At 46.6% G+C, this 23,894-nt stretch overlaps 1 protein-coding gene and 1 non-coding gene across 2 annotated transcripts; both read left to right on the top strand.

The window, feature by feature from the left end:
- Positions 1 to 151: 151 nt before the first annotated feature.
- Positions 152 to 23,514, top strand: LOC135545453 (elongation factor 1-gamma-like). Its single transcript, XM_064973081.1, is given in 11 exon segments — positions 152 to 194; positions 1,489 to 1,566; positions 1,867 to 1,947; positions 2,372 to 2,435; positions 11,566 to 11,720; positions 15,511 to 15,654; positions 17,400 to 17,529; positions 18,026 to 18,236; positions 22,001 to 22,173; positions 22,497 to 22,621; positions 23,158 to 23,514. Coding segments are annotated over 11 exon segments (1,332 nt in total). The 5' UTR covers positions 152 to 182; the 3' UTR covers positions 23,317 to 23,514.
- On the top strand, positions 2,024 to 2,098 carry LOC135546762 (small nucleolar RNA SNORD36). The gene has a single exon (XR_010456623.1). It is a non-coding gene; the product is annotated as a small nucleolar RNA SNORD36 (small nucleolar RNA).
- Positions 23,515 to 23,894: the final 380 nt, after the last annotated feature.

Raw genomic sequence — 23,894 nt, 5'->3', positions numbered from 1 at the left:
AAATGAGGTACATTTTATTGTTTAAATGTAAATTCGTACCCATATTTGCTTATTTGGGCAAAATTTGATTTATATTGGGCAAAATTTGATGTATATTCAGTCAGTCTGGTTACAGCGACGCGCCCGAACTGGCAGTAAATACGTCACTGGTGCGCGTCCACGTTCTTTCTCTCGTCCTAAAGATGGCGGCAGGGGTGAGTGAACTGGAGAGATGCTTGTCACAGAATTTATACTTGCGTTTAAACAACCATCTGTACGATATCAGCCCCATCCATCCACTTATCCGCTACCTTTTAGTGCATCTGAAATATTTATGCCCTTTAAACTTCATTGCCGTGTTTATTTGTACCCCTTTTTCTGTCTTTCTTGACGATGCAGTGTAATAGCTTGGGTGGTGGTTAAATGACGCCTCTTTCCGTGCCTTATGCCACGTTGGGTTTCTTCAGAGTCCGTGACGAATAATGAATGATATTTCATCGCAGTCGTATGTATACATGGCATATTTAGGACTTTAATGTTCTAATCAAAGCATCCACATATTGCCATCCGGAGTCTATTGGTAGCTTACTTGTGGCCAGCTGGCTAACGTTAAACTGAACAATAATGTAAACGTAACGTGTTGGTCCTGTTTCATGAGCTGAAATAAACGTTCCCAGACATTTTCTTTTCGCCCAAAAAAGCGGAATTCTCTTAAATTTTGTGCACACATTTGTTTACGTTCCTGTTGGTGGCCATTTCTCCTTTGTCAAGATAATCAATTTCGCTGACAGATGTGGCATATCGAGAAGCTGATTAAACAGCATGATCATTACATAGGTGCACCTTATGCTGCCGACAAGATAATGTCCACTCTAAAATGTGCTGTTTTGATACACACCACAAATGTCTCAAATTTTGAGAGAGATTAAAATTGGCATGCTGACGACAGGAATCCACCAGAGCTGTTGCCAGTTTTGTGTTAAATTGTCAATTTTGTTTAGTATATTTTACCTCTTTTATGTTTGTGGGATTGGAGAAGAAAGATGACAGAGTTATAAAGCTAACCGACAGGCTCACCATTTAATCTTTTTAAATTTATTTTACCTTTATTTTACTAGGCAAGTCAGTTAAGAACAATTCTTATTTTCAATGACGGCCTAGGAACAGTGGGTTAACTCGAGCCCAGCCTTGCTGACGCTATGCTATTTTCCAGATGTATTTTTGTTGTTGACCACTATTTCTCTCTGGCCTGCATTGATTTAAGTCACACTAATCATACGAGGGTAAAAACTCAATTACTTTTGTTATATTTTTTGACCTATTGGTTAAAAGGTGTTTTTGATTGGATACCCTACATAGCCTACTGTTAGAAACCCATAGTTGTGTAACTTCTACTAGTTCCTGCCTAAACCACCACCTGGCTCTAGAAGCACTTCTGTGTACATGGTTTTTCCTCCACCATTTTGTAATAAAGTTGTGGTTTTAAAAAAACAATTTTCTCTTCCACAGACTCTGTACACGTATCCAGAAAACTGGAGAGCTTTCAAGGCTCAGATTGCAGCCCAGTACAGCGGTGCGCGCCTCAAGGTACTACACGTTTAAACCTGCCTTTATCATATGTCTTTTTTCTTATTGTCCTGTGATTTGTTGTTAAATTATGTATTTGTATAGTTTTTTTTTTTTTTTTACTACGGCTGTAACGATGACAAACTAACTCTGTTTACACAGGCAGCCCAATTCTGATCTTTTGCCACGAATTGATCATTTGACCAATCAGCTATTTTGTCCATAATTGGGAGAGAAAAAAAATCAGAATTGGGCTGCCTGAGTAAACGCAGTCTAATTTTCCCTTTAGGATGAATTAAGTATCATCTGGTCTCTCTTAAGGTGGCCAGCAGCGCCCCCGCCTTCACCTTCGGACAGACAAACCGTACCCCCGCCTTCCTCAACAACTTCCCCTTGGGCAAGGTGAGTTTCAGCATTCCGTTTTGTAATTGTGATGCGTCTTAAATGGGTACCTTGTATTCCTAAAATAGTTTGTATGATGCAATGATGATTTTTGAATTTCTTCACCTGAAATAATAATGAAGTTTTATTGAGCTTTTTAACCCTGAGCATCAGACGTAAACAGACTATTTTAACGTAGCCTGATCCCAGATCTGCTGTCATATCTACTCCTCGTCATGCCAAACACGGCAAGGTGTGGCACTACGGCGCAGACTGGTGCCCAAGCTTGATTAAACATGGGTTTCCTATCAATGCTGGATTTTCCCATAAAGAAAACAAAATGGTTGTTGTCGCCCGTCTAGGTACAGGTGTTGAAAATAGACTCAAACTAATCCAAATAAATGACTGAATTTTTGTTGTTTGTTTTTGCTGTCCCCCTCAACAGGTTCCAGCTTTTCAGGGCGATGACGGCTTCTGTCTTTTCGAGAGTAATGCCATTGCTCACTACTGTAAGTCTGTTTCACATCCCCATCTTTTTCAGGGGCTCGTCCCAAATGGCACCCAATCCTCTACATACAATAGTGCACTATATTTAACCGGAGGCCATAGGGTAGTGCACACCATAGGAAATACGGTGTCATTATGGACTCTCGCCCTTCTGTATTTTATGTGGACTGAACGTGTCCGAAGATGAATTCAGAGATGCAAACGAGTCACCCTTTTGGCCAAATGTAAACTTTTGAATCCAAAATAGGTGACCTATGTGATTTGTGTAGTTCCGATGAGAAAAGTTTTTTGGGGGGTGGATCACTACTGGCTTTAAGTGGGGGGGGGTGGATCACTACTGGCTTTAAGGGTGGGGGTGGATCACTGCTGGCTGTCTTTCACTGCTGGCTGTGGGGGTGGATCACTACTGGCTTTAAGGGTGGGGGTGGATCACTACTGGCTTCAGGGGGGGGTGGATCACTACTGGCTTTAAGTGGGGGGGGGTGGATCACTACTGGCTTTAAGGGGGGGGTGGATCACTACTGGCTTTAAGGGGGGGTGGATCACTGCTGGCTTTAAGGGGGGATTGGATCACTGCTGGCTGTGAGGGGGGGGGGGGGTTGGATCACTGCTGGCTGTAGGGGGGGGCTCAGCCAATCGTTTTACATAACAGAATGCAGCACGCAATGGAGAGAGAAGAGACGACCAACTTACTAGTAACAGCATCAGCCTGCGCTCTGGAAGACAGTTTGCCAGTTAACTTACAGCAGCGCGTCCCCTGAACCATAACGAAGAGGTACTGTAGGTCAGAAGTCAGACTGGTAACGTTACATCAGATGAGCTGACGTTAGTAACCTAACCAATTCAATACAGTATACTCCTTGCCGTTCATCAAGTTATAACGCGTTAGTCGCTTACTGGACCCTGGAAATCGGTGTGAAATGTTAACGAACTAACTACTATCTGTGAACTGTTGTTTTCCCTTTAAAGTATGTAGTTAATTTTCAGAATGAGAGAATTAGGTGAAAATTAGTTGCTTGTTCAACAGGTGGATTCAGGGATGAAGTGTAGCTGGGCCTGGTTTAAACTGGAGGCCACTATAGAGGTGAAAGAAACACCCCACACTTTCCCTCTTTCTCAATACAGAGTTATGCCAGGTGTTACTCTGCCTGAAAGAGATCAATTATGCCAACAAACGGGTCTCATTCATGGGGCGACAGGGTAGCCTAGTGGTTAGAGCGTTGGGCCTGTAACTGAGAGGTTGCTAGATCGAATCCCTGAGCTGACAAGGTAAAAATCTGTTGTTCTGCCCCTGAACAGGCAGTTAACCCACAGTTCCTAGGCCGTCATTGTAAATAAGAATTTGTTCTTAACTGACTTGCCTAGTTAAATAAAGGTAAAATAAAAAAATTCTCTGCTGACACATTGTAGAACAGATGTCCACAGGCAGAAAGTGTACAATAATAACCAGTGTAGCCCAAAGATATGGTTTTAGTTGTGTTGAACTTGAAAGTAACACCTGAGAGTGGAGGATTATTACATTCTAAGTGACCATTATTTTTCCACACATGAAGCCTTGTGCACTTGATCGATGTCTACTATCGTGGCCACTATAATAGAACAAAAATTGAATCCCCGTTTGTTTCATTCTATTTCTACTTTAAGATGTTTTTCCCCAAGTGCAATATTTACATGTATGTGTGTGTGGTCACAAACGTACTATTATAAAGGCTGTCGTGGTAACAAGCGTTCTGTTAAAGGCTGTCGTGGTAACAAGCATTCTATTATAAAGGCTGTCGTGGTAACAAGCGTTCTATTCTAAAGGCTGTCGTGGTAACAAGGGTTCTGTTAAAGGCTGTCGTGGTAACAAGTGTTCTATTATAAAGGCTGTCGTGGTAACCAGCGTACTATTATAAAGGCTGTCGTTGTAACAAGCGTTCTATTCTAAAGGCTGTCGTGGTAACAAGGGTTCTGTTAAAGGCTGTCGTGGTAACAAGTGTTCTATTATAAAGGCTGTCGTGGTAACCAGCGTACTATTATAAAGGCTGTCGCGGTAACCAGCGTACTATTATAAAGGCTGTCGCGGTAACCAGCGTACTATTATAAAGGCTGTCGCGGTAACCAGCGTACTATTATAAAGGCTGTCGCGGTAACCAGCGTACTATTATAAAGGCTGTCGCGGTAACCAGCGTACTATTATAAAGGCTGTCGTGGTAACCAGCGTACTATTATAAAGGCTGTCGTGGTAACCAGCGTACTATTATAAAGGCTGTCGTGGTAACCAGCGTACTATTATAAAGGCTGTCGTGGTAACCAGCGTACTATTATAAAGGCTGTCGTGGTAACCAGCGTTCTATTATAAAGGCTGTCGTGGTAACCAGCGTACTATTATAAAGGCTGTCATGGTAACTGCAATATCAGTGTTTTGTTTATTTCTCAAGACTTGAGTGTCATTTTGCAGGAAAGTCTAGGCAACAAATTCGTTACATTTTTTTTAGCTGTGATTCAGATTCACACTAAACATTTTTTATTTTCCACACCGAGACGAATCATTATATTATGTTCTTTGTTTAAATTAGGTAACCTTCATTTCACCCTAGCAGGGGTTTGTTCTTTTGCATGTTTCAGTGCAATTATAAAAAGTGTAACCGTACTATTTGGGCCCTCAGCAGTTTCCATCCCTGTGAATTGTTTTGAGCCTTTTAAGACAAGGGTGGCCAGTACTATTATCCTCCATAGCAGCCCTCATACAGGGTTTGGTTTCCAGCTGTCTATTATAAATTGAACACCTGATTTTATAAATCAGCTGACAATCATGAACTTGTTTGGTTGCATTGAGTGTTTAAGGGCTGCAGCCCCATTATTCTCGTGTACACTTGCATATTTTCTCAAGTGGATTAAACAAGGTTGGATAATTGAGACTCAGCCCAAGCCTGTTTAGCCAGTATCTCAATATCTAATATACATAGCTAGGTCTGCTATGATGAAAATGAGATTTATTACATCTTATAAAGGTAGTTGTGAAACAGACCATTGTCAGTGAGGCTGTGGTGTCTGGCTATTATCTGCCCTCTCTGCCTGTGGTGTCTGGCTCTGCCCTCTCTGCCTGTGGTGTGTGGCTCTCCCTATGGTGTCTGGCTCTGCCCTATTCTGCCTGTGGTGTCTGGCTCTCCCTGTGGTGTCTGGCTCTGCCCTCTCTCCCTGTGGTATCTGGCTCTGCCCTCTCTGCCTGTGGTGTGTGGCTCTCCCTGTGGTGTCTGGCTCTGCCCTCTCTGCCTATGGTGTCTGGCTCTCCCTGTGGTGTCTGGCTCTGTAACCCTATTATCCCTGTGGTGTCTGGCTCTCCCTCTCTCCCTATGATGTCTGCCTCTCCCTGTGGTGTCTGGCTCTGCGGTAACCCTCTCTCCCTATGGTGTCTGGCTCTGCCCTATTCTGCCTGTGGTGTGTGGCTCTCCCTATGGTGTCTGGCTCTGCCCTATTATGCCTGTGGTGTCTGGCTCTATTATGCCTGTGGTGTCTGGCTCTCCCTGTGGTGTCTGGCTCTGCCCTCTCTCCCTGTGGTGTCTGGCTCTGCCCTCTCTATTATGGTGTCTGCCTCTCCCTATGGTGTCTGGCTCTCCCTGTGGTATTATCTGGCTCTGCCCTACTATTATGGTGTCTGGCTCTAACCCTCTCTCCCTGTGGTGTCTGGCTCTGCCCTCTCTCCCTGTGGTGTCTGGCTCTGCCCTCTCTCCCTGTGGTGTATGGCTCTAACCCTCTCTGCCTGTGGTGTCTATTATGGCTCTGCGGTAACCTCTCTCCCTATGGTGTCTGGCTCTGCCCTATTATCCCTGTGGTGTCTGCCTCTCCCTGTGGTGTCTGCCTCTCCCTGTGGTGTCTGCCTCTCCCTATGGTGTCTGGCTCTATTATGCCCTCTCTCCCTATGGTGTCTGGCTCTGCCCTCTCTCCCTGTGGTGTCTGGCTCTAACCCTCTCTGCCTATGGTGTCTGGCTCTGCCCTCTATTCTGCCTGTGGTGTCTGGCTATTATGCCCTCTCTGCCTGTGGTGTATGGCTCTGCCCTCTCTGCCTATTATGTCTGGCTCTAACCCTCTCTCCCTGTGGTGTCTGGCTCTGCCCTATTATGCCTGTGGTGTCTGGCTCTGCCCTCTCTCCCTGTGATGTCTGGCTCTGCCCTCTCTGCCTGTGCTATTATGGCTCTGCGGTAACCAGCTCTATTATGGTGTCTGGCTCTGCCATCTCTCTAACCCTGTGGTGTCTGGCTCTGCCATCTCTCTTATGGTGTCTGGTCTGCCCTATCTCCCTGTGGTGTCTGGCTCTGCCTCTGTCCCTGTGGTGTCTGGCTCTGTCCTTTCTCCCTGTGGTGTCTGCCTCTCCCTGTGGTGTCTGGCTCTGCCCGAATCATCCCTGATGGTGTCTTTGTTTAATTAGGTAACCCATTTCTCCCTAGTGGTGTCTGCATGTTTCAGTGCCCTGTGGTGTTTGGCCCTCTGCCCTCTCATCCCTGTGGTGTCTGCCTTCTCCCTGTGGTGTCTGGCTCTCCCTCCTCCTAGCAGCCCTGTACAGGGTTTGGTTTCCAGCTGTCCTAATTGAACACCTGATGGTGTCTGGCTCTGCTGACAATCATCCCTTGTTTGGTTGCATTGAGTGTTTGGCTGCAGCCCCATTCTTCCCTGTGGTACACTTGCATATTTTCCAAGTGGTTCAAGGTTGGCCCTGAGACTCAGCCCCCTGTTTGCCTGTATCTCAATATCTAATATCCCTGTGGTGTCTGGAAAATGATTTCTCATCGCCCTGTGGTTCTGAAACAGACCATTGTCTCCCTGTGGTGTCTGGCTCTGCCCTCTCTCCCTGTGGTGTCTGCCTCTCCCTGTGGTGTCTGGCTCTGCCCTCTCTCCCTGTGGTGTCTGCCTCTCCCTGTGGTGTCTGGCTCTGCCCTCTCTCCCTGTGGTGTCTGGCTCCCTGTGGTGTCTGGCCTGCCCTCTCTCCCTGTGGTGTCTGGCTCTGCCCTCTCTCCCTGTGGTGTCTGGCTCTGCCCTCTCTCTCCCTGTGGTGTCTGGCTCTGCCCTCTCTCTCCCTGTGGTGTCTGGCTCTGCCCTCTCTCCCTGTGGTGTCTGGCTCTGTCTGGCTCTGCCCTCTCCCTGTGGTGTCTGGCTCTGCCCTCTCTCCCTGTGGTGTCTGGCTCTGCCCTCTCTCCCTGTGGTGTCTGGCTCTGTCTGGCCTGCCCTCTCTCCCTGTGGTGTCTGGCTCTGCCCTCTCTCTCCCTGTGGTGTCTGGCTCTGCCCTCTCTCGCCCTGTGGTGTCTGGCTCTGCCTCTCCCTGTGGTGTCTGGCTCTGCCCTCTCTCCCTGTGGTGTCTGGCTCTGACCTCTCTCCCTGTGGTGTCTGGCTCTGCCCTCTCTCCCTGTGGTGTCTGGCTCTGCCCTCTCTCCCTGTGGTGTCTGGCTCTGCCCTCTCTCCCTGTGGTGTCTGGCTCTGCCCCTCTCTCCCTGTGGTGTCTGGCTCTGCCCCTCTCTCCCTGTGGTGTCTGGGCTCTCCCTGTGGTGTCTGGCTCTGCCCCTCTCTCCCTGTGGTGTCTGGCTCTCCCTGTGGTGTCTGGCTCTGCTCTGCCCTCTCTCTCCCTGTGGTGTCTGGCTCTGCCCTCTCTCTCCCTGTGGTGTCTGGCTCTGCCCTCTCTCCCTGTGGTGTCTGCCTCTCCCTGTGGTGTCTGGCTCTGCCCTCTCTCCCTGTGGTGTCTGCCTCTCCCTGTGGTGTCTGGCTCTGCCCTCTCTCTCCCTGTGGTGTCTGGCTCTGCCCTCTCTCTCCCTGTGGTGTCTGGCTCTGCCCTCTCTCGCCCTGTGGTGTCTGGCTCTGCCCTCTCTCCCTGTGGTGTCTGGCTCTGCCCTCTCTCCCTGTGGTGTCTGCCTCTCCCTGTGGTGTCTGGCTCTGCCCTCTCTCCCTGTGGTGTCTGCCTCTCCCTGTGGTGTCTGGCTCTGCCCTCTCTCTCCCTGTGGTGTCTGGCTCTGCCCTCTCTCTCCCTGTGGTGTCTGGCTCTGCCCTCTCTCTCCCTGTGGTGTCTGGCTCTGCCCTCTCTCTCCCTGTGGTGTCTGGCTCTGCCCTCTCTCTCCCTGTGGTGTCTGGCTCTGCCCTCTCTCTCCCTGTGGTGTCTGGCTCTGCCCTCTCTCTCCCTGTGGTGTCTGGCTCTGCCCTCTCTCTCCCTGTGGTGTCTGGCTCTGCCCTCTCTCCCTGTGGTGTCTGGCTCTGCCCTCTCTCCCTGTGGTGTCTGGCTCTGCCCTCTCTCCCTGTGGGCTCTGACCTCTCTCCCTGTGGTGTCTGGCTCTGCCCTCTCTCCCTGTGGTGTCTGGCTCTGCCCCTCTCTCCCTGTGGTGTCTGGCTCTGCCCTCTCTCCCTGTGGTGTCTGGCTCTGCCCTCTCTCCCTGTGGTGTCTGGCTCTGCCCTCTCTCCCTGTGGTGTCTGGCTCTGCCCTCTCTCCCTGTGGTGTCTGGCTCTGCCCCTCTCTCCCTGTGGTGTCACCTAGAGAGCAGGGTTGGGCTGTGTACCAGGGTATAATTGGAATTACCAACAGGATGGAATTCATAAACCGTCAAATTTCGTTGAAATAATTTTATTTGGAGTTTTTCGATAGATTTGAATATTTTGTAGACGCTGAGTAAATACCTGCAGTCAACTTGTGAAATACGCAAAGGAGATTAACGACAGATCTCGTCTTGTCACGTTATTAGTCGTTTTGAACAGTAGTTCCCCCAGAACAGCGTGAGCTGGTGAGTCTATAGTTGTTGTTCGTCATATCAGTGAGTCTGTGTTGTGTGGTGCACCTGAGGTGAGGTCATTCACTACTAAATGTTTCGTATCTTATAACTGTCTTAAGATGTGCTATAGTCTCCAGCTGTGTATTTTGTTTGTTGTTAGTTATCTAAGTGGCTGATTTTAATAAGGAGACACGGGGGGGGGGGGGTCTGCTTTGTTTTCGAAGTCAAAGATCTCTGGATCTGTGCAGCTGCCAAATCTCCCCCCCGTGGTTCCTGCTAGCGTCCCCCCCTGTGGTTCCCGCTAGCGCTACATCCTCCCCCCCCCCCCCCTGTGGTTCCCACATTTTTTGGTTTTGGTTTCAGCACTACACAGTTGATCCAAATAACCAGCTCCTCAAGCTTTGATGATTTGAATCAGCTGTGTAGTGCTGGAACAAAAACTAAAACGTGCTCCCAGGGGGGAACCCCATGACTGTGTTTAGGAAAACCGTGTGCTAGAGAACAGATGGCTTGAGGCGCTGGTGTGTTTCCTTCGTGACAAGGTTATGGGTTGTAATTATGAGAGGTTTTGACATGTTGAAAGCACAGAGCTGTCTGTCTAAACTACTGGCTCACAGCTCGGACATCCCATATGAATACCCCACAAGACATGCCTACAAGAGGTCTCTTCACAGTCCCCAAGTTTAGAGCAGACTATGGGAGGCACACAGTCCTACATAGAGACATGACTACATGGAACTCTATTCCACAGTACTACATAGAGCCATTACGACATGGAACTCTATTCCACAGTACTACATAGAGCCATGACTACATGGGACTCTATTCCACAGTACTACATAGAGCCATGACTACATGGAACTCTATTCCACAGTCCTACATAGAGCCCTGACTACATGGAACTCTATTCCACAGTACTACATAGAGCCATGACTACATGGAACTCTATTCCACAGTACTACATAGAGCCATGACTACATGGAACTCTATTCCACAGTCCTACATAGAGCCATGACTACATGGAACTCTATTCCACAGTACTACATAGAGCCATGACTACATGGAACTCTATTCCACAGTACTACATAGAGCCATGACTACATGGAACTCTATTCCACAGTACTACATAGAGCCATGACTACATGGAACTCTATTCCACAGTACTACATAGAGCCATGACTACATGGAACTCTATTCCACAGTACTACATAGAGCCATGACTACATGGAACTCTATTCCACAGTACTACATAGAGCCATGACTACATGGAACTCTATTCCACAGTACTACATAGAGCCATGACTACATGGGACTCTATTCCACAGTACTACATAGAGCCATGACTACATGGGACTCTATTCCACAGTCCTACATAGAGCCCTGACTACATGGAACTCTATTCCACAGTACTACATAGAGCCATGACTACATGGAACTCTATTCCACAGTACTACATAGAGCCATGACTACATGGAACTCTATTCCACAGTCCTACATAGAGCCCTGACTACATGGAACTCTATTCCACAGTCCTACATAGAGCCATGACTACATGGAACTCTATTCCACAGTACTACATAGAGCCATGACTACATGGAACTCTATTCCACAGTACTACATAGAGCCATGACTACATGGAACTCTATTCCACAGTCCTACATAGAGCCATGACTACATGGAACTCTATTCCACAGTACTACATAGAGCCATGACTACATGGAACTCTATTCCACAGTACTACATGGAATAGAGACATGACTACATGGAACTCTATTCCACAGTACTACATAGAGCCATGACTACATGGAACTCTATTCCACAGTACTACATAGAGCCATGACTACATGGAACTCTATTCCACAGTACTACATAGAGCCATGACTACATGGAACTCTATTCCACAGTACTACATAGAGCCATGACTACATGGAACTCTATTCCACAGTACTACATAGAGCCATGACTACATGGAACTCTATTCCACAGTACTACATAGAGCCGTGACCACATGGAACTCTATTCCACAGTACTACATAGAGCCATGACTACATGGAACTCTATTCCACAGTACTACATAGAGCCATGACTACATGGAACTCTATTCAACAGTACTACATAGAGCCATGACTACATGGAACTCTATTCCACAGTACTACATAGAGCCGTGACTACATGGAACTCTATTCCACAGTACTACATAGAGCCATGACTACATGGTAGCATACTGTATCTGCGGGTTTTGATCTGAGATATAAGTCCTGACTGGACTTTTCTAAGAAAGGTCACTGGTCTGAAAGGTCCACCAAAGCGTTTGGATTCTCAAAGCCCTTCGGGACGACATTACCTCGTTAAGATCTGTGGCCACATTCTCATCTTGTGGACTTGTCTGTCTTGTCTTCTCCTCCAGTGAGCAATGAGGCCCTGCGTGGCAGCAGTCCCCAGGCCCAGGCCCAGGTGCTTCAGTGGGTAAGCTGAAATCATTGAGGGGCTGATGCTGAGATCATCCCTCCAGCCTCTACGTGGGTCTTCCCCACTTTGGGAATCATGCAGTTCAACAAACAGGTATGTACAGGGTTATCACTGATGCTATTTCTGAGTTTGTTTCGGGTCCACTGTATTGTAGTTATGCTGTAGATCAGGGGTGGGCAAGTTAACCCAATCAGGGTTGGAGTTAAAACCTCGAGGGCCTGATTGGTGTCACAGTTTTGTTGTTAAAACCTACCCTCCAGCTAACACACCTGACTCACCACAATCACCTAATCATGATCTTCAGGCTCTCCAGGAACAGGGTTTAGAATGCGGTGTGATTATTCAGCTGTGTTTGCTCAGGGGCGGAGTAAAAAAAGTGTGACTCCAGTCAGGCCAAAGCGTTTGGATTTCGAGGAGCCCAGGCCTGGTTTATATAGTCACATCTTACAACCAGGCCTTCGAGGAGCCCAGGCCTGGTTTATATATTTCTGGGTTTGTTCCGGGTCAGATCTGTACAAGCCAGGCCTTGAGGAGCCCAGGCCTGGTTTATATAGTCAGATCTTACAACCAGGCCTTCGAGGAGCCCAGGCCTGGTTTATATAATCAGATCTTACAACCAGGCCTTCGAGGAGCCCAGGCCTGGTTTATATAATCAGATCTTACAACCAGGCCTTCGAGGAGCCCAGGCCTGGTTTATATAATCAGATCTTACAACCAGGCCTTCGAGGAGCCCAGGCCTGGTTTATATAATCAGATCTTACAACCAGGCCTTCGAGGAGCCCAGCCCTGGTTTATATAATGAGATCTTACAACCAGGCCTTCGAGGAGCCCAGCCCTGGTTTATATAGTTAGATCTTACAGCCAGGCCTTCGAGGAGCCCAGGCCTGGTTTATATAATCAGATCTTACAGCCAGGCCTTCGAGGAGCCCAGCCCTGGTTTATATAATCAGATCTTACAGCCAGGCCTTCGAGGAGCCCAGCCCTGGTTTATATAGTTAGATCTTACAGCCAGGCCTTCGAGGAGCCCAGGCCTGGTTTATATAATCAGATCTTACAGCCAGGCCTTCGAGGAGCCCAGCCCTGGTTTATATAATGAGATCTTACAACCAGGCCTTCGAGGAGCCCAGCCCTGGTTTATATAATGAGATCTTACAGCCAGGCCTTCGAGGAGCCCAGCCCTGGTTTATATAATGAGATCTTACAACCAGGCCTTCGAGGAGCCCAGCCCTGGTTTATATAATGAGATCTTACAACCAGGCCTTCGAGGAGCCCAGCCCTGGTTTTATATAATCAGATCTTACAACCAGGCCTTCGAGGAGCCCAGCTCTGGTTTATATGATTAGATCTTACAGCCAGGCCTTCGAGGAGCCCAGCCCTGGTTTATATAATCAGATCTTACAGCCAGGCCTTCGAGGAGCCCAGGCCTGGTTTATATAATCAGATTTTACAACCAGGCCTTCGAGGAGCCCAGGCCTGGTTTATATAGTCAGATCTTACAACCAGGCCTTCGAGGAGCCCAGCCCTGGTTTTATATAATCAGATCTTACAACCAGGCCTTCGAGGAGCCCAGCCCTGGTTTATATAATCAGATCTTACAGCCAGGCCTTCGAGGAGCCCAGGCCTGGTTTATATAGTCAGATCTTACAACCAGGCCTTCGAGGAGCCCAGCCCTGGTTTTATATAATCAGATCTTACAACCAGGCCTTCGAGGAGCCCAGCCCTGGTTTATATAATGAGATCTTACAACCAGGCCTTCGAGGAGCCCAGCCCTGGTTTATATGAGATCTTACAGCCAGGCCTTCGAGGAGCCCAGACCTGGTTTATATAATGAGATCTTACAACCAGGCCTTCGAGGAGCCCAGCCCTGGTTTATATAATCAGATCTTACAACCAGGCCTTCGAGGAGCCCAGCCCTGGTTTATATAATCAGATCTTACAACCAGGCCTTCGAGGAGCCCAGGCCTGGTTTATATAATCAGATCTTACAGCCAGGCCTTCGAGGAGCCCAGCCCTGGTTTATATGATTAGATCTTACAGCCAGGCCTTCGAGGAGCCCAGCCCTGGTTTATATAATCAGATCTTACAGCCAGGCCTTCGAGGAGCCCAGGCCTGGTTTATATAATCAGATCTTACAACCAGGCCTTCGAGGAGCCCAGGCCTGGTTTATATAGTCAGATCTTACAGCCAGGCCTTCGAGGAGCCCAGCCCTGGTTTATATAATCAGATCTTACAGCCAGGCCTTCGAGGAGCCCAGCCCTGGTTTATATAATGAGATCTTACAACCAGGCCTTCGAGGAGCCCAGCCCTGGTTTATATAATGAGATCTTACAGCCAGGCCTTCGAGGAGCCCAGCCCTGGTTTATATAATGAGATCTTACAACCAGGCCTTCGAGGAGCCCAGCCCTGGTTTATATAATGAGATCTTACAACCAGGCCTTCGAGGAGCCCAGCCCTGGTTTATATAATCAGATCTTACAACCAGGCCTTCGAGGAGCCCAGGCCTGGTTTATATAATCAGATCTTACAACCAGGCCTTCGAGGAGCCCAGGCCTGGTTTATATAGTCAGATCTTACAACCAGGCCTTCGAGGAGCCCAGCCCTGGTTTTATATAATCAGATCTTACAACCAGGCCTTCGAGGAGCCCAGCCCTGGTTTATATAATCAGATCTTACAGCCAGGCCTTCGAGGAGCCCAGGCCTGGTTTATATAATCAGATCTTACAGCCAGGCCTTCGAGGAGCCCAGGCCTGGTTTATATAATCAGATCTTACAGCCAGGGTGGGAAATCACCTTTTTCTCCACCAGCCATGTAGAAAAATCTACCAGCCACTCAGATTATTTTTGTTATTACACCAAAACATATCATTTCTGTGTGTGTATATATATGTATGTATATATATGTGTGTGTGTGTGTGTGTGTGTGTGTGTGTGTGTACTTTAACTTTGAACAAAAATAGAACTATTTCAATAGCACTTATCGACTGTCATTAGTCCTGTGGGTTATTACTGTAGGACATTAATACATATCTGTCATTAGTCCTGTGGGATATTACTGTAGGACATTAATACATATCTGTCAACAAAAATAGAACTATTTCAATAGCGTAGGACATTAATACATATCTGTCATTAGTCCTGTGGGTTATTACTGTAGGACATTAATACATATCTGTCATTAGTCCTGTAGGGATATTAGTCCTGTAGGACATTAATACAGATCTGTCATTAGTCCTGTGGGTTATTAGGACATTAATACATATCTGTCATTAGTCCTGTGGGATATTACTGTAGGACATTAATACAGATCTGTCATTAGTCATTAGTCCTGTAGGACATTAATACATATCTGTCATTAGTCCTGTGGGATCTGTCATTAGTCCTGTGGGATATTACTGTAGGACATTAATACAGATCTGTCATTAGTCCTGTAGGACATTAATACAGATCTGTCATTAGTCCTGTAGGACATTAATACATATCTGTCATTAGTCCTGTGGGTTATTACTGTAGGACATTAATACATATCTGTCATTAGTCCTGTGGGTTATTACTGCAGGACCTATTTTGTCAGTATTGCTGTTGATTATCTCTCACACCACCTGGAGAATGTTAATTCACATGCTCTAGTGATATGTATGTGTATGTATGTATGTGTATGTATGAGAGATGTGCAGCGTGACCTTCCATTTCCCGCTGCAGTAAAACAACTCATTGAAATGCGGTTTGGTGGTGAAGTGTCTTAGGAGCTACCTCATCAGTTCTAGTTAACTGCTACTCGGATCAATTTGGATGCCATATGTCTCTTGCTCCGTAGCCTCTAGTCTTGTACAATGTAATGTATCCATTGGTAATTGTAATGCATTGCATCCACCCCTCCCTCCAGGCAACAGAGCAGGCCAAGGAGGAGATGAAGAAGGTCCTGTCTGTCCTCAACCATCACCTCAACACCAGGACCTTCCTGGTTGGAGAGAGAGTCAGCCTGGCTGATATCAGCGTGGCCTGTAGCATGATCTGGCTCTATAAACAGGTTTGATTTTTCTCTTTCACTGTTATGACAGCGAATAGCCTAGGGGCTTCATGTCTCTGACTTAGTCTAGGTGGGTGTTTCCCTATGCGTTCCTCAAAGTACCTGTTGGACTGTACACACTTTGCTTGAGTTAACTGATCAGTGGTTTGTTGAATCGGGGAACCTTGTGTGTTTATTAACAAACAGGATGTGTCTCAAATTGGCTCCCTATTAAGTGCACTTTGGGACTAAAACACAGGCACGATTTACGAGACCGTAACCATAGTGATGGACTAAAACACAGGGATGATTTACGAGACAGTAACCATAGTGATTGACTAAAACACGGATGATTTACGAGACAGTAACCATAGTGATGGACTACAACACAGGGATGATTTACGAGACAGTAACCACAGGGATGATTTACGAGACAGTAACCATAGTGATGGACTACAACACAGGGACGATTTACGAGACAGTAACCATAGTGATGGACTACAACACAGGGACGATTTACGAGACAGTAACCATAGTGATGGACTACAACACAGGGATGATTTACGAGACAGTAACCATAGTGATGGACTACAACACGGACAACGAGACAGTAACCATAGTGATGGACTAAAACACAGGGATGATTTACGAGACAGTAACCATAGTGATGGACTACAACACAGGGACGATTTACGAGACAGTAACCATAGTGATGGACTACAACACAGGGACGATTTACGAGACAGTAACCATAGTGATGGACTACAACACAGGGATGATTTACGAGACAGTAACCATAGTGATGGACTACAACACAGGGACGATTTACGAGACAGTAGCCATAGTGATGGACTACAACACACTAGTCTTCCATTTAGGGTGGTTTACCAGAGACGGTAACCATAGTGATGGACTACAACACACTTTCAATAGAGATTGGAAAGTCCATTGGTGGATTTGGAATCCAGGACTTAATCTGGGTCTGGGAAACCTGACGATATCGCTTTGATGTCCTATGCCGAGGTCAGTATTTCTCTGTCCATTCCTCGAGGGAGTACCTCCTCGGACTGCACATATCAGCTCTAGATACAAACGTGCTCGGTGGATTGGGAAACACTGGCCACGGTGGTTGGTTTGGGGTAGTAGAGCTGGCCACGGTGGTTGGTTTGGGGTAGTAGAGCTGGCCACGGTGGTTGGTTTGGGGTAGTAGAGCTGGCCACGGTGGTTGGTTTGGGGTAGTAGCGCTGGCCACGGTGGTTGGTTTGGGATAGTAGAGCTGGCCACGGTGGTTGGTTTGGGGTAGTAGAGCTGGCCACGGTGGTTGGTTTGGGGTAGTAGAGCTGGCCACGGTGGTTGGTTTGGGGTAGTAGAGGTGGCCACGGTGGTTGGTTTGGGCTAGTAGAGGTGGCCACGGTGGTTGGTTTGGGCTAGTAGAGGTGGCCACGGTGGTTGGTTTGGGGTAGTAGAGCTGGCCACGGTGGTTGGTTTGGGGTAGTAGAGCTGGCCACGGTGGTTGGTTTGGGGTAGTAGAGCTGGCCACGGTGGTTGGTTTGGGGTAGTAGAGCTGGCCACGGTGGTTGGTTTGGGGTAGTAGAGCTGGCCACGGTGGTTGGTTTGGGCTAGTGGAGGTGGCCGCGGTGGTTGGTTTGGGCTAGTAGAGGTGGCCGCGGTGGTTGGTTTGGGCTAGTAGAGGTGGCCACGGTGGTTGGTTTGGGCTAGTAGAGGTGGCCACGGTGGTTTTAAATGTCCCTCTCCTCCTCCTGTAGGTCCTTGAACCTTCCTTCCGCCAACCTTTCCCCAACGTGACCCGCTGGTTCCAGACCTGCGTCAACCAGCCCCAGTTCAAGACCGTGCTCGGAGAGGTCAAGCTCTGCGACAAGATGGCTCAGTTTGATCGTAAGAACCTACCTTAGCATTAAGCATAAGTTCTTGTTCCATGATCCAAAAAATTATGTTTTCTGTGAAGCATAGTGTTGTATTTTCTGCACATTTTATACGTTTTGATAGATTTTCTAAATGACAAATATTTTGAGTTTGTTTTCATGGAGAAGATTGAAAGGTGTTTCTATGAAGTAATTTGTCACCCACCCAAGACCGTACTATCATGACAGAGGCATCCACCTCGTTGTGAAATCTAATCCTTGGGAGAATAACGCAGGACTTTGGCACAGGTTAAAGTAGACCCAATCTACAATAATCTGACTTGAAGACCTGGGACAATAGTTACTATATTATGAGATGTGCCGGTACGCTCCACTTAAAGCACTGATGTGTGCTAATGTTGTCAAATGGTAATAGCATTTCATTTTGATGTTAAAAGATGCAAACGCGAGGATACACTGAGTGTGGTACACTACACTGGAATGGTTATTGAAATGTCTTTATTCTCCAGCCAAGAAGTTCTCTGACATGCAGCCAAAGAAAGACTGCCCTTCCAAGAAAGACGCTCCCCCCAAGAAAGAGAAAGCTGGAAAGGAGGGAGGCAAACCTCAGGAGAAGAAGAAGAAGGAAACTGCCCCTGCCGAGGAGGAAATGGACGAGTGTGAAGCAGCTCTGGCTTCAGAACCCAAAACAAAGGACCCCTTCGCTCATCTGCCAAAGAGGTACATCATATCTCCACCTACGTCAGACCTGAGGGTTATACTGGCAATCTGGATCAATGCGTTAGCAAACTAACTTGTCTAAATATTGTGATTTTAATTTGTTTGGAAGATGAGCTTGACATTTTCTTGGTGTAATTTATTGAAACAACCAATAACATACTCTTGAGTGTGTTTCTTGAGTGTGTTTCAGATGTCTGGAAACAGATTTTCAGACATCTTTGCACTGAAATTACATTTACATAAGTATTCAGACCCTTTACTCAGTACTTTGTTGAAGCACCTTTGGAAGCGATTACAGCGTTGAGTCTTCTTGGGTATGACACTCCAAGCTTGGCACACTTGAATTTGGGAAGTTTCTCCCATTCTTCTCTGCAGATCTTCTCAAGTGCTATTTTCAAGTCTCCCCGGAGACCTTCGATTGGGTATAATTCCTGGCTCTGGCTGGGCAACTTAAAGACATTCAGAGACTTGTCCCAAAGCCACTCCTGTGTTGTCTTGGCTGTGTGCATAGGGATGGTAAAACCTTTGCCCCAGTCGTGAGTGCTATAGAGCAGGTTTTCATTAAGGATCTCTGTACTTTGCTCCGTTCATCTTTACCTCGATCCTGACTAGTCTCCCAGTCCCTGCCTGTTGAAAAACATCCCCACCGCGTCATGCTGCCAATCGCCATGCTTCACAGTAGGGATGGTGCCGGATGTCTTCCTGGTGTGATGCTTGGCGTTCAGGCCAAAGACTTCAGTCTCGGTTTATTCAGACCAGGCAGTCCTTTGGGTGCCTTTTTGGAAAACTCCCATCGACCTGTCATGTGCCTTCTACTGAGCAGCGGCTTCCGTCTGGCCACTCTACCATAACGGCCTGATTGGTGGAGTGCCGCAGAAATGGTTGTCCTTCTGGAAGGTTCTCCCATCTCCACAGAGGAACTCTGGAGCTCTGTCAGTGACCATCGTGTCCCTGACCAAGGCCCTTCTCCTATTGCTCAGTTTGGCCGGGTGGCCAGCTCTAGGAAGTGTTTAAGTGGTTCCAAACTTCTTCCTTTTAAGAATGATGAAGGCGCCACTGTGTTCTTGGGGACCTTCAATGCTGCAGACATGTTTTGGTTACCCTTCGCAGATCTGTGCCTCGACACAATCCTGTCTCAGAGCTCTACGGCCAATTCCTTCGACCTTATGGCTTGGTTTTTGCTCTGACGTGCACTATCAACTGTGGGACCTTATCTAGACAGGTGTGTGCCTTTCCAAATCATGTCCGAGCAATTGAATGTACCACAGGTGGAGTCCAAGTTGTAGAAACTTCTCAAGGATGATCATTAGAAACAGGGTCCATCTGAGCTCAATTTCCAGTCTCTTGGGCAAAGGGTCTGAATACTTTTTTTTAAATTTAAGGTATTTCTGTTTTATATTTGCAAAACAATTTAAAAACCTGTTTTTTGATTCATCATTATGGGGAATTGTGTGTAGATTGAGGAAACATTTTCGTTAATCAATTTTAGGATAAGGCTGTAACGAAATGTGAAAATTCAAGGGGTCTGAATACTTTCTCGAATGCACTGTACACTGAACAAAAATCTAAACGTAACGTGTGAATGTTTTGGTCTCGTGTTTCATGAGCTGAAATAAAAGAGCAACAGAAATGTTCCAGATGCACAAGCATATTATTTCTCTTCCCGTTAGTAAGCATTTCTCCTTTGCCAAGATAATAAGCCACCTGACAGGTTAAACATCCAATTCCCTGGCAACAGCTCTGGTGGACATTACTTCAGTCAGCATGCCAATTGCACGCTCACTCAAAACTTGAGACATCTGTGGCGTTGTGTTGTGTGACAAAACTGCACCTTTTTTTTTTAGGTGCCATTTATTGTCCCCAGCACAAGGTGCACCTGTGTCATGATCGTGCTGTTTAATCAGCTTCTTGATATGCCACACCTGGTCAGGTGGATGGATTATCTTGGCAAATGAGAAATGCTCACTGACATGGGATGTAAACAGATTTGTGCATAACAATGTAGAGATGTTTTTTTTTTGTGTATGGAAGCATTTCTGTGATATTTTATATCAGCTCGTGAAACATGGGACCAAAATGTTTACATGTTGTGTTTTTTGTTTGTTTTTCTTCCGTGTATAATTGGCTTCAGAGGAGAGAGGGGCGAGCTTAAGATTCTGTCTTGACTATTTAACCGTATGTGTAGAGACTCAAGCTGTCCCAAATGGCTCCCTAGGGCACTGGTCAGAAGTTGTAAGGAACCCAGTATCATTTGGAAAGTATCCCAAAAGGCAGAGATTGAGTTTTGAGGGAGCTAGAAACTGGTATGCTGGCTGCGGGGAATGTCTACCAGAGCTGTTGACAAGAGTTTGGCAGTACGTCCAATCGGTCTCACAACCACAGACCACGTGTGTGGCGTTGTGTGTGGGCTTGCGGTTTTCTGATGTCAACAGGTTGGGGTTATGGTATGGGCATAAACTACGGACAATGAAAACGTAATGATACCGTAATTATATCCTGAGGCCACTTGTCGTACCATTCATCCACGTTCATCACCTCATGTTTCAGCATGATAATTCACAGCCCCATGTCACAAGGATCTGGACACAATTCCTGGAAGCTGAAAATGTCCCAGTTGTTCCATGGCCTTTATACTCACCAGACATGTCACCCGTTGAGCATGTTTGGGATGCTCTGGATCGGTGTGTACGGCAGCGTGATCCAGTTTCCACCAATATTCAACAACTTCACACAGTCATTGAAGAGAAGTGGGACAACATTCCACAGCCTGATCAACTCTATGTGAAGGAGATGTGTTGCACTGCATGAGGCAAATGGTCACACCAGATACTGACTGGTTTTCTGATCCACGCCTCTTTTATATTTATATATATATATATCTGTGACCAGTCATGTGAAATCCATAGATTAGGGCCTCATGAATTAATTTATTCACTTTGACTGACTGATTTCCTTTTGAGCTGTAACTCAGTAAAATCTCTGAAGTTGTGTTTTTATTTTATTTATTTTTTCCAGTATATTTTGTCCTGTACATGATCTGCTCATAACTCAATCTTCTCTTTTCTCTACTGGTCAATTTTATTGTGTATGTGGTCGGATTGTGGTCTAATAACGCAATCTTCTCTTCTCATACCTCTCATTCACTATACCGGTCCAAAGTCTATATCAACCTCTGTACTCTACATAACCATCTAATAACTCAGTCTCCTCGTGTCCTGCTTCCTCTCTCTCCTCTTCCTGCTTCCTCTCTCTCTCTTCCTGCTTCCTCTCTCTCCTCCTCTTCCTGCTTTCTCTCTCCTCCTCTTCCTGCCTTCTCTCTCCTCCTCCTCTTCCTGCTTTCTCTCTCCTCCTCTTCCTGCTTTCTCTCTCCTCCTCCTCTTCCTGCTTTTTCTCTCTCCTCCTCCTCTTCCTGCTTTCTCTCTCCTCCTCCTCTTCCTGCTTTCTCTCTCCTCCTCTTCCTGCTTCCTCTCTATTCTCCTCCTCTTCTTGCTTCCTCTCTCTCCTCCTCCTCTTCCTCCTCCTCCTCCTCCTCCTCTTCCTGCTTTCTCTCTCCTCCTCTTCCTGCTTTTCTCCTCCTCTTCCTGCTTTCTCCTCCTCCTTTTCCTGCTTTCTCTCTCCTCCTCCTCTTCCTGCTTTCTCTCTCCTCCTCCTCTTCCTGCTTTCTCTCTCCTCCTCCTCTTCCTGCTTTCTCTCTCCTCCTCCTCTTCCTGCTTTCTCTCCTCCTCCTCTTCCTGCTTTTTCTCTCTCTCCTCCTCTTCCTGCAGTGCATTTGTCATGGATGAGTTCAAGAGGAAGTACTCTAACGAGGACACGCTGACTGTAGCCCTGCCCCACTTCTGGGAACACTTTGACAAGGAGGGCTACTCCATCTGGTACGGCGAGTACAAATTCCCCGAGGAGCTTACCATGACCTTCATGAGCTGCAACCTCATCATGGGTGAGATAGCTACCACAGCCGTCCATAGGCTCTACACCCACAGATCCACACAGCCGTCCATAGGCTTCACACGCACCAGACTCCCAAATTAATAATTTAGAAAGTAGTGACACGTGTACTTCATACTGTTAAGGTACAGTTATGTAGACGACGACTCGACAGCAAATTTCAAGTCCATCTCAATTAACACGCAGCGTGACGGCCATGTTTTTAGAGTCAGGGATTCCACATGTATCGATCATTGTCCCAAAAAAAAAAACTGAATGTCTGGAGTCTTGAGGGTGTAAAAATGGCGATGTTCTGAGAGCGGCTTCATCTTTCAGGAATGTTCCAGCGACTCGACAAACTCCGCAAGAACGGCTTTGCCAGCGTGATCCTGTTCGGAGGGAACAACGACAGTAGCATTTCTGGAATCTGGATCTTCAGGGGACAGGACTTGGCTTTCACTGTGAGTTTCTCTTTCCCCTTGGGGTGGAAGGACATTTTTACTAGGCCATTCTGGTCTGTTATTCGCCCTGGGGATAATAAAGTTGACTAAACTGAGCACTTTTGGAGAGACACTGGGGGACTGGTTTCCCAGACATAGATTAAGTATAGTCCAGGACAACAACAAAAAATATATTTTAGTTCTGGACTAAACTTAATGTGTCTGGGGAAACTGGTCCTTGTGGTTGAATTGAAAATGTGCTCTTGGAGATCTGTATGCACACACACACACAGATCTCAAAGAGCACATTTTCAAGTCTATATATATATATATATATATATATATATAATTTTTATTTTATTTTTTTTTATTTTTTTTTGTGTGTACTACATATACATACATACATACGAGTGACTTGGTTGATCTTGTTATAGTCTCACCAAGCATTGATAAACCCTACACGTTGCTTCTTCTTTCCCAATATTGGGGATATTGTTAATTCAATGATTGTGTGCTTGCGTTTAGTTGACCACCTATCATCTCTCCCTCCTGTGTAGCTGTCTGATGACTGGCAGATTGATTACGAGTCGTACGCCTGGCGCAAACTGGACCCCGACAGCGACGAAACCAAGACCATGGTCAAGGAGTACTTTGCTTGGGAGGGAGAGTTCAAACACGTGGGAAAACCCTTTAGCCAGGGCAAGTGCTTCAAGTGAGCAGCGTGGAGGATGATGGCACCATGACCCCTATACGTCCGACGCTACACATCAACACCTTAACCTAAAGGACATTCAAACACCTTAAAACTGCACTTTGGACCTTCTCTGACTGATCTTCAGTTGGAGTGGATTGTGTCGCAATGGTTCAACAAAAAGTACTTGTTTTGAGTTGACAAATAAACATGTTTTCCACAATGCAAAATTTTTTTGGGATGGGGGGGGGTGTTTTTGGTGATAGAATTCCCGCCAAAAAAAATGTAGTGATAGATTTCATGACTCTTTTTGTTGTTTTGTGGCCTTGAGTTGTGTCCCCACACCTCTTGAGCCTGAATCTCTTCTCAGTTCAGAGTGCCAGTCTGTTTGAGCCACTACCTTGTCAGTCATTGTCATGTTTGGATTGAACAATGAGCAATGGAATTGGCACTAACAGATCTGGGACCAGGCTAATTCGGTTAAAATATTCAGTAATTTTATTGTTTCGGTGTATCTATCATGGAGCTGAAATCTGGACATGGAGTAAAAAATAATTAAATGGCTGCCCATTAAATAATTGGTTGTGTACATTATAGCCTTAA

Source organism: Oncorhynchus masou, chromosome 9, assembly GCF_036934945.1.
Source record: "Oncorhynchus masou masou isolate Uvic2021 chromosome 9, UVic_Omas_1.1, whole genome shotgun sequence".
Taxonomy (NCBI): Eukaryota; Metazoa; Chordata; class Actinopteri; order Salmoniformes; family Salmonidae; genus Oncorhynchus; species Oncorhynchus masou.
The sequence above is the reverse complement of the archived record's forward strand: the minus strand, read 5'-3'. Positions and strand labels throughout refer to the sequence as shown.